The sequence below is a fragment of the Octopus bimaculoides genome, chromosome 19, assembly GCF_001194135.2.
Source record: "Octopus bimaculoides isolate UCB-OBI-ISO-001 chromosome 19, ASM119413v2, whole genome shotgun sequence".
In the NCBI taxonomy this organism is placed as follows: domain Eukaryota; kingdom Metazoa; phylum Mollusca; class Cephalopoda; order Octopoda; family Octopodidae; genus Octopus; species Octopus bimaculoides.
Genome location: NC_068999.1, coordinates 22,533,249 through 22,543,604, shown reverse-complemented (window position 1 = coordinate 22,543,604; position 10,356 = coordinate 22,533,249). Strand labels below are relative to the sequence as shown.

At 34.8% G+C, this 10,356-nt stretch overlaps 1 protein-coding gene across 4 annotated transcripts in view; it reads right to left on the bottom strand.

Moving 5' to 3' along the window:
* Positions 1-10,356, bottom strand: part of LOC106871647 (transmembrane protein 65) — a 144,673-nt gene that overhangs the window by 51,233 nt on the left and 83,084 nt on the right. For all 4 annotated transcript variants that reach the window (XR_008266171.1, XR_001409685.2, XM_014918219.2 and 1 more), the window contains exon 2: positions 6,498-6,536. Coding sequence is in view for 2 of the 4 variants with exons in the window: in XM_014918219.2 (XP_014773705.1) it covers positions 6,498-6,536 (39 nt within the window). In the remaining 2 variants the exon portion in view is untranslated. The remainder of the gene's footprint in view (positions 1-6,497; positions 6,537-10,356) is intronic.

Below are 10,356 nucleotides of genomic sequence, written 5' to 3'. Positions count from 1 at the left end.
TATATATATATATATATATATATAAAACACTCCTGTCTGATAATAAATAGCTTAAAACACTTTCTCTGTTGTGACAAATACAGCTATGAAGTCGTTTCTTCATTTCCTTTTGAATTCATTCTAAACAGTCTCACTAGTCTGAAGCTAGAGTAAAACACCATTTTTTCAATCATGGTGAAAATGTGAAAGCACTAAGAATCCTTCAAACTCCATTTAACTGTATTAATGAGGAACTTGAATCAGACCAAAAACTGAAAGTTATTAACCTGCAGTGGAGTTAAAAGACAAACAGAAAAAGCGAAAATTTTATTGACTCTTATAAATGTGTCTCAGACAAAAGATACACTTCTTTAAAATCCTTTGCTTGGGAATGAGCTTTAACAATTGGCAAAACTTATCATTGGTGTCGTTTTAATGTCCATTTTACAATGCTTACATGGATCAGAGGGATCCATATAGATTTTCTATAGCTGGATGGCCTTCCTGTTGCAAACTCTCACCTGTTTCCATCATCATCATTGTTTAACGTCTGCTTTCCATGCTAGCATGGGTTGGACGATTTGACTGAGGACTGGTGAACCAGATGGTTACACCAGGCTCCAATCTGATCTGGCAGAGTTTCTACAGCTGGATGTCCTTCCTAACGCCAACCACTCCAAGAGTGTAGAGGGTGCTTTTATGTGCCACTGGCACGAGGGCCAGTTAGGCGGTACTGGCAATGGCCACGCTCAACTGGTGTTTATTATATGCCACCTGCACAGGAGCCAGTCCAGCGGCACTGGCAATGACCTTGCTTGAGTATTTTTTCATGTGCCAGCGGCACAAGTGCCAGTAAGGCAACGCTGGTAACGATCATGCTCGAATGGTGTTTTTTGTGCCAGCGGCATGGGAGTCAGTCAGCTTCTCTGGCAACGATCACGCTTGGATAGTGCTCTTAGCGCTCCACTAGCACAGATGCCAGTCATCGAATTTGATTTCGATTTCCAAGAAAAGTAATATCTCTCCATAGCCAGACATGTTTTTGCAGAGTATTGAAAATTAATGACGCTGCCTGCATGACAGTAACATACATTTAAAATCATCTCATGATGTCAAGAAAAGGTGATATAAAGACACACACACACACACACACACACACACACACACACACACTGGGCTTCTTCCAGTTTCCATTTACCAAACCCACTCACAAGACTTTAGTCAGCCCAGGGCTACAAAAGAAGACACTTGCCCAAGATACCATACAATGGAATGAACCTGAAACCATGTGGTTGGAAAATCATGCCTGAGCTAACTTCAGAGATGAAATATATCAAATCCATTTATAAATAAGTCAATTTTGAATACAGAAGCTACAAAAGTTGAACCACAATTTGCAAGATTTTGTGAAGAAAACGGTTTTCATTGCTTTGATAACACACACAATTTTATGTAGGTATATACTATTGAAAACATTAAAACATTTGGGGAAACAAAAAACAGACTGTTTCATAAACCTTCAACAATTATTGGGATTTTTTAAATTTTTATTTCCTTGGCTATAAAAACAGTTCCATTCTGCTCCCTCATTAAAAGGCTTTGCCAACTATGTAAAGATGAAGAGGTCATAAGGACTATTTATTTATTTCATATTGCAACTTGTGAAAAACAGCATCCTTGGTTTCAAGTATCCAATGGGCAAATTACGAGTTCACTGCAATTCTGACAATGAAAGTTACAAAGGATTGTGAATATCTGTGCAAAACAAATATTGCAGAAGACTTTATTCAAAGAGCACCAGTTTTCTTGCTGTTTCTACAAACCTTTCACTGATACACATTGGTAGAGCTAACAAGCATACAAGACAAGCTTCAGAAGTCCCCATCAGACAAATCCCTATCATAATATATTGGTTAATGTAAGAGTCACTTATCTATGGTATCAGAGAGTTTCATGGACTCAGAACTACATAGTTGTAGCACAGGGGTAGGGAAACTTTTTAGTGCAGTGGGCAAAAATTTCCAAAGAAAAAGGTCCTCAGGTGGATCACAAATTCTAACTCTTTTATCTGTGTAAAGTTTGTATATATCTATGTATAATTTGATACACATTAATAAAAATAAGTTTAACATTAAATTAACGCATAACATCATTAACGCCACCACTGAATTTATGACATTTACATTACTTATGAGGTATTCTATATTTTTCAGCTAGTGTAGTTGGGTCTCAAGGGGGTAGTACAAACCTAACAATATGAGTTTTATAGCGAAAGCAAAATTTCCATTCAAATAGCAATTACTGGATGATTTTCTGTTCGAGTCTAACCATTTTAAGTCATAGTGGAAATGCAGCCTATGTCAAAAATAGGCATACGAATATTGTATAAATTTTATAATTGAAAAATTTACTATATTTTGTACATATGAGTATACCAGCCTGTGGGCACAAGGTGGGCTTGTGGGCATTGTGCCTACATGTGGGGGTTTCCCCCACCCCTGTTGTAACATGAATTTCCTAATCACACAACCATGCCTGTGCCTATCATAGCCATATACTAAATTACATACTACCCCACTGCAAAGCCTATATATTTCAATACCTTGAGCAAGTATCTTCTACTATAGCCCTAGGCCAATCAATGCCTTGTGAGTAAATTTAATAGATGGAAACTGTGTGGAAGCCTGTCATGTATGTATGTGTGTGTATGTGTGTATCTATGTATGGGGCTGTGTGTCTTTGTATTTGCCCCCCAGTACTGCTTGACAACCAGTGTTGGTTTACTTGCATCCCCCATAACTCAGTGGCTCAGCAAAAGAGGATAAATACTAGATTTAAAAAAATAATTACTGGGGTCAATTTCTTTTACTGAACCCTTCAAGCTGGTACACCAGCATGACTGCAGTCCAATGACTGAAACAAGTAAACAAGATCTGCTAATATAATGACTAAAATCACTAATAAATGATTTAGCAACTCATTTCTACGAAGAGCTAAGATTCCTTATTTTGGTGCCTCCATTCTTCAGATTCTATATAAAGACATATGGTCATATAAAGCAGCAACAAATAGCCATCCATAACACAAGTTAAATCATATCTGTTTTCTCAGCATCAGCTTGAATCGGTTTTGACAAAATAAGTTTAATGCATACCACATGGAGCTAAACAGAAGCAAATATTTTTCATTAAATATTATAAAAATCAAAGAATTGAAGATAAATAAAAATCATAAGGAATTAAAGATAATAGAAAATGAGTGTTAAATATTTTGGAAGAAAATCATAAAAGTGTCATATACGTATGTATATGTTACACACACGCACACTCCATGTACAACCTGTTATTGAGTATGGTCACCCACAATGTTGTTTATACAGAACATTTAGATTTGGGTTTGTAATCCAGTTTATATGACATATAAATACTTTCTCTGCAGGCTTCTGATACAAAAGATGCATTAGGTACTTTTATGTTTTCGTGTGATAAAACAAAAAACAATATTAATATTAAAGATTGAAATATTTTTCACTGTCAAGAATACAAATAATTCAATGTTTAAAATAGAGATCATCACAACTATTCGAATAAAATTGGGTAATAGTTTCTAAATGTAACATGAACGCAGTCAAGAACATTAAGGAAATTGTTATTGCAAATTAAAATAACCGGTAAGCCAAGAGTTGAAAATTGTCAAGAAAAATTTGAAAATACACAATATGAAAAGCTCACATGAATACATATATGGTTTCTTAAATCTTATTTAAAGAAAACTATTTCTAATTTGAAAGAAACTATTTCCAATCTTTAGAAATGAGACATTTTTATCTTTATAAAAAGTGAAAATGCTTCAGAGTTACACTTTGTAAATTTCTGTGTATAGAATGTTAATACATTTTAAAAAGCTTGTTCTTATTTCTTTCACATTTTCTGATCGTAAATTAAAAATTGTGATGCAAATTTTCATAAGTTAGATCAACTTATATGGTAGGGGAAAGAATAGCATTGCCCATAAATTTTACCAGATCTGCTCACACTGGAGAAGAGATAAATTTATGTTAGTGTCATAATTAGTGTGTCTAATCGCAGATAGTAGATGGAGTTGAATGGGAAATAAAATCCAGAAGTCTCTATTCCAGGGAAAGAAAGACAAGACAACACACAGGTTGAAATGAAATAATTGTTTCAAATTTTGGCTCAAGGCCAGTAATTTTTAGAGGAAGGGTTAAGTCAATCCCAAGGCTCAACACACATTTTATCAAATGTAAAATAGATGAAAGGAAAAGCTGAACTCAGTGGAATTTGAATTCAAAATATAAAGAGCTGGAAGAAATGCTGTAAAGCATTTTGTCTGATATGCTAATGATTCTGCCAGCTCCTCCAAGTGAAGTAATAATGATAGGAAAGGCAAAACAGATGAGTGTATCAAATGGGTTATAGTGAGAGTAACAAAGACTCAGCAAGTTCAGGAGACGCAAGAAAAGCAAGCCAGTAGTTCTGGCTGTTAAACCACCGGATAAATCTTGACTGAGCAGAACTATAGCACATGGATGGCTGACAAATCAAGTCAATCCGTAGATCCATTCTTCCAGATATACCATGCCTCTACCTAGCCATACTGTACTAATATATGCAATAATTTAATGCAAGAGAGACATATAGAAGATTGAACATATAGCTATATTTCTCATGGTCCAATTTGTTCTTGTGTGCCAATAAGGTCTGTGAAGGCTATAAAGGGAGATTTAGCTCGAGTGGAACAGTTGTGCTGCTATGTTAATCAGTCATGTGCATCCTAGTATTGTGATTAGGATTAGTGAGACCATTAATGTTGCTGCCATTTTTGAGAGTGAGTGAGTGAGTGTGTGAGTGAGTGAGCATTTCTTTAATGTTTTTCTGGACTGTATATGAGAGTGTATTTTAAGATGATGATATAGTATCGTTCTAGAATGATATTGATATGTAATAACTGGAACCATGAAAGTTTGACCTAGCAATAAACTATTTCCCATACATCCTGTTGGTTTTCCATAATATGTATTATTTTTTGTTCGTGTAGGTAGTTTACGCATAACCTGTGATGATATGAAGCATATTATGTTTGATATGAAAAACTTGTAGATCTAAGGCAGAACTAACAATGTATGATAGCTCTAATGTAATAATTTTTAGACTAGTATCTTCAGTACGAATGAAAAAATAAATTAATAATCCAATATTTGAGGGCTGGTGAAGGAAAGTTTGTCTCTTGGTTACACAGCTTTCCCCATATGAGGTCTAGAAGAAATGTGAGTGCGCTCGTGCGTGCGTGCGTGCGTGCGTGCGTGCGTATATATATCATCCACAGAGCTGTAGATAGTTCTCATATATTGTTTAGCTTTATGTTAACCCAAATGTATCAGATCTATGATCTAAGGTCAGATATGATTTGAGTAGAGTTCTTTGCCATTTCTAGCAAGTTGAATGATCCAAGAGGGGCTTTCTCATTAGATCATAATAATTTAATATAGAATATTTTCCAAATGCATAATTATAAAAGTTTACAAGTGAATAATAGAAACAGGATGTGAATTAATAGTCTAAAAGCGTTAAGAGGAAAAAAATAACTTAATTATACAATATTTCAGAATTACATATGAAATATTGGAAGTGCCAATAAAAAGAAAACATCTTACGTTTTTATACTTTAAAATTTTCATCTAGTAAAAGAACAAAAATCAACAAGGCAGTCTGTAGATGGTCTGCTTGAAATCACTAAAACAACAGAGTAATCATAGCTGAATGACTTTTGATCATAGGGCTATTCAGTTAGCACTGACCTAGGGCTAAACACCAATCAATGGCGTTTTATCCCATTCATGGCTATATTCCTAATATCCATGTCTTTAATTCCATAATAATCAAATCATGAGAGGTTTAGTATATTAACTATGACCATGTATAGGTATATATTGCGTTGGCACTCCGTCGCTTACGACATCGAGGGTTCCAGTTGATCCGATCAACGGAACAGCCTGCTCGTGAAATTAACGTGCAAGTGGCTGAGCACTCCACAGACAAGTGTACCCTTAACGTGGTTCTCGGGGATATTCAGCGTGACACAGTGTGACAACGCTGACTCTTTGAATTACAGGCACAACAGAAACAGGAAGAAAGAGTGAGAGAAAGTTGTGGTGGAAGAGCACAGCAGGGTTTGCCACCATCCCCTGCCGGAGCCTCATGGGGCTTTAGGTGTTTTCGCTCAATAAACACTCACAACGCCCGGTATGGGAATCGAAACCGCGATCCTATGACTGCAAGTCCGCTGCCCTAACCACTGGGCCATTGCACCTCCAGAGGTATATATATTATTCTAGTATTAACCAAACGAAAGCATAAGTTATATTTAAGTTGAAATCTTTGTTAAAATATATGTACTTTTCTATGTGTGGTCTGAAACAGATGTTAAAGGAGGTAATGAGATCATTTTCGTTGTTAATTAATAGAGAGTGTAAAAAATATAACAAAATAGTTACTTACACATTCGAATTTGTGAAGAAGTTAATGCAGGCGGGCCATCTGTAATATAAAAAATATATTTTTATATTAAATAATTCTAATAATATTTTCAGTTCAATCTGTAAAATACACTGGTAACAATATATATACAGACAAATAATCAAATATAAAGAAACTGATTTTGTTACATGCATAAATTCAGTTTGTGAATGCATATGTTTAATATAGGTCATGCTCTGAACAGTAGGAAGTAAAACTGCAACTATTTCACTTCATTTACATTTAGTTCCTGATGTGGTTTTATATTAAGTCATGTTAGGGCTTTTCCTCAAGATTTTTCAGTCCTTGTTAAGAGTGTATCTGAGCATGAACCATTCTTATATGGTTTGCAAAGGCTAGACACAGAGGGATTCCTCTAGAATAAGGGTTAGCAAAATGTGGGCCTGTGTGTAGGCTTTCAAATTTTTTTAAGGCCTTTGGGTTGTTGACAGCTGTTGGAAAGTCTTTGTCTCATTATTTAATGCTCACTTGCACAACCATTACCATTGATGAAAAAGGGTGAGATATACAGAGTCAAAATAAAAGCTGCTGTCGACCAAACCATGAGACACACACACACACACACACACGCACACGCACACGCACACGCACACAGAGCTACAAATAGGTTAGCTGATTACCACTGGTATGAATTTATTTATGAACCCCATAGATATATATTTAATCCTTTCAATGTAGGAAACACTTCATAATATTCTGTTATTCCCTGACTGGTTTCAGTCATTGGGTTGTGGCCATGCTGGTTGCATTGCTTTCAAGAGTACAGTTGATTATACTAACCCCAGTAATTCACTAGAACTTACTTTATCAACAATCAGAAGGGTGAAAGACAAGGTCAATGTCAGTGTAATTTGAGCTCTGAATGTAAAGGAAGATAATGAAACAACATTTTTGCTCGATGTGCTACTGATTCTGCCAGAAATAAACACTTTAAATATTAGTTTTAAATTTTAGCATAAGGCCAGCAATTTTAGGGAGGGTTAAGGCAGTTATAGTGAGCAGTTGAATACTGGTACTTACTTTATCAACTCCAAAAGAACGAAAGGCAAAAATCGACCTCAGAAGAATTTGAAATCAGATTGTAAAGATGGATGAAATGCTGCTAAGCATTTTGCTTGGTATGATAATGATTCTGCCATTACACCGCCTTAACCCTTTAGCATTTAAACAGGCCATATGCAGCCCAAATACTCCATCTGTTTTGTGTGAAAATCAGCTAGATCTCGTCTCTCACACCAACCCTACAATATCATTCTTAAAATATGCAATCACATTATTGAAATCTTAAAGCTACATGATAAATTCAAAACAATGTAAATAAATAAGCATTACATTTGACATTAATTTGAATGCTAAAGGGTTAAGCACACTAAATACTGGTTTCAAATTTTGACCATTTCAGGAGAAGGGATAAGTCAAATCAACTCCAGTGCTCAACTGGTCATTTTTTTTATTGACCCCCAAAAGAAAAAAGGCAACATTGACCTCAGTGGAATTTGAACTCGCAGTCTTCTGGCTTGCCAGTCCTCAGTCAAATCGTCCAACCCATGCTAGCATGGAAAGCGGACATTAAACGATGATGATGATCATAAAAACAGACGAAATGCAGTTACCCATTCTGCTAACAATTCTGCCTGCTTGCCACCTTAAGCACACTAAATAATGAATATAATTCAGTACAATCATCTGACTGTATTTTAGAGACTACCTTTCTAGTTATTAGATATTAAGTTAAGCTGATTTCAATTGTTTAATAAAATAAGACAACAAAAATTAGGAAAATTCGTTGAATTAGCATTAATGCATTTAAAACTTGAATTAACAAACAAATCCACCATGTCTATGATTCACAGAAAGATTATTATAAATCAAAATACTCTGAATGTGTACATAATAAAATCTTTTCATTTATTCACTGGACAAACAATATTACAACCAATTCTATTTTATATGTATTGATAAGAAAAATTAGAATAATCAAATTGCAATGCACTTATAACACTCAAGATACAATATATGAAGCAAAACTACAATTCTTCAGATATTTTAACCGATTAAAATCAGATGACCACAATTTCCAAAATGTGCGAGTATTGATTATTGTAACTAGAATTTATCACTTTCAATGTTGGCAACAAACTTAGTGGATTTACAATGAATTCTTTGTAGTGAACATTTGATAAGCTTCTCAAATGGAATATGAAAGACTGATTTCATATATGTCTAGTGTTATATTTAGCATGAAATCTTTAAATAGAATTTATACTATATTTCTAAGATCAGTAATGTATATTTGTATGTAGAAAAATAAAGCTTAAACAGGCTAACTTCAATACATACTGTCCCAGTAATCTTCAAATGCCCTAACTCTGCATAACAAACAAAACATTAAGATAAGCATAACAAATAAAACATTAAACTGAAATGAAACAGTGAACGTGTGCAATTTGTATTCCAGGTCAAGAAAATATACACATAAACTAAAGTGCATTAGTCTTCCATACATCATATATATATATATATATATATATATATATATATATATAACAAAAAAGAAAATCATTCAGAGAATATACCAATCAAAACAAAGTGTAGATAAAACAACAAAAGAAAAGGTTATTAGTCCAATTAATTTTTTCTTTTCTATGAAAGAGGGTAATGCAGTATTGTCATAACTATGATTACCCTGATAAGTTCTGCAGACGATCCTCACAGAAATAGCAAGCAGGTGCTTTATCATGCTACAGTCTATGCCAGCTTGATAAAATTAACATAGAATAAAGAATTATGGGAATGTCAAAAAAAAGATAACGACAGCAAAGATAAGGATGATAACATTGATAAGGGACAGTCTTTCATCCTGAAATACATGAAATCATGCAACATTTGTTAATCTTATTCCCACAAGATTCCAAGCCAAGATCAATAAATTCTACTGTAGTTGCTGCAGTCAATTCTTTGCTAGGTTTTGTTTTTGTTTTTGTTTTTGTTCTTTTTCGAACCTCCACTTTTAAGTTCCTGTTTTATAGCTAAGGAATGGAATATGAAAAGCTAAACAGAATTTCCATCTGACTATCATGTTCTATCAAGCCATAACATTATTGGACCACATTTCTATGCACATAAAAAATGGTCTTTAAGTGTCAAATTTAGCAAAAAGTTTTTTAATGTTCTGTTATAAATCTTCCCGTAATAATTCAATGCAAGGAAATGTTTAAAATACAAGATTATAGTTAGCCAACTTGATAAAAAAACGAAAATCAGACAGTAAACAGAAGTGAGCAAAACATTTTGTTTTCAATGGTTAATTCTACCTATAACCAAGTAGGCATCAGAGATAATATAACTTAATGCTGTGAAGAACATAGCACTACAGAATTGCAGTCACAGACCTAGCCAATTGGTTAAGAAGTTTGATACAATCATAAAGTTCTATGTTTGATTGCATTGCACAGCATCTTCAGCAAATGTTTTGTACCATAGCTTCACATCCACACAAGCTTTCATCATCATCATCATCATCATCGTTTAACGTCTGCTTTCCATGCTAGCATGGGTTGGACGATTTGACTGAGGACTGGTGAAACCGGATGGCAACACCAGGCTCCAATCTAAATTTGGCAGAGTTTCTACAGCTGGATGCCCTTCCTAATGCCAACCACTCAGAGAGTGTAGTAGGTGCTTTTACGTGTCACCTGCACGAAGGCCAGTCAGGCGATATTGGCAACGGCCACGCTCAAAATGGTGTCTTTTATGTGCCACCCGCACAAGCCAGTCCAGGGGCACTGGCAATGATCTCACTCGAAAATCCGGCGGTACT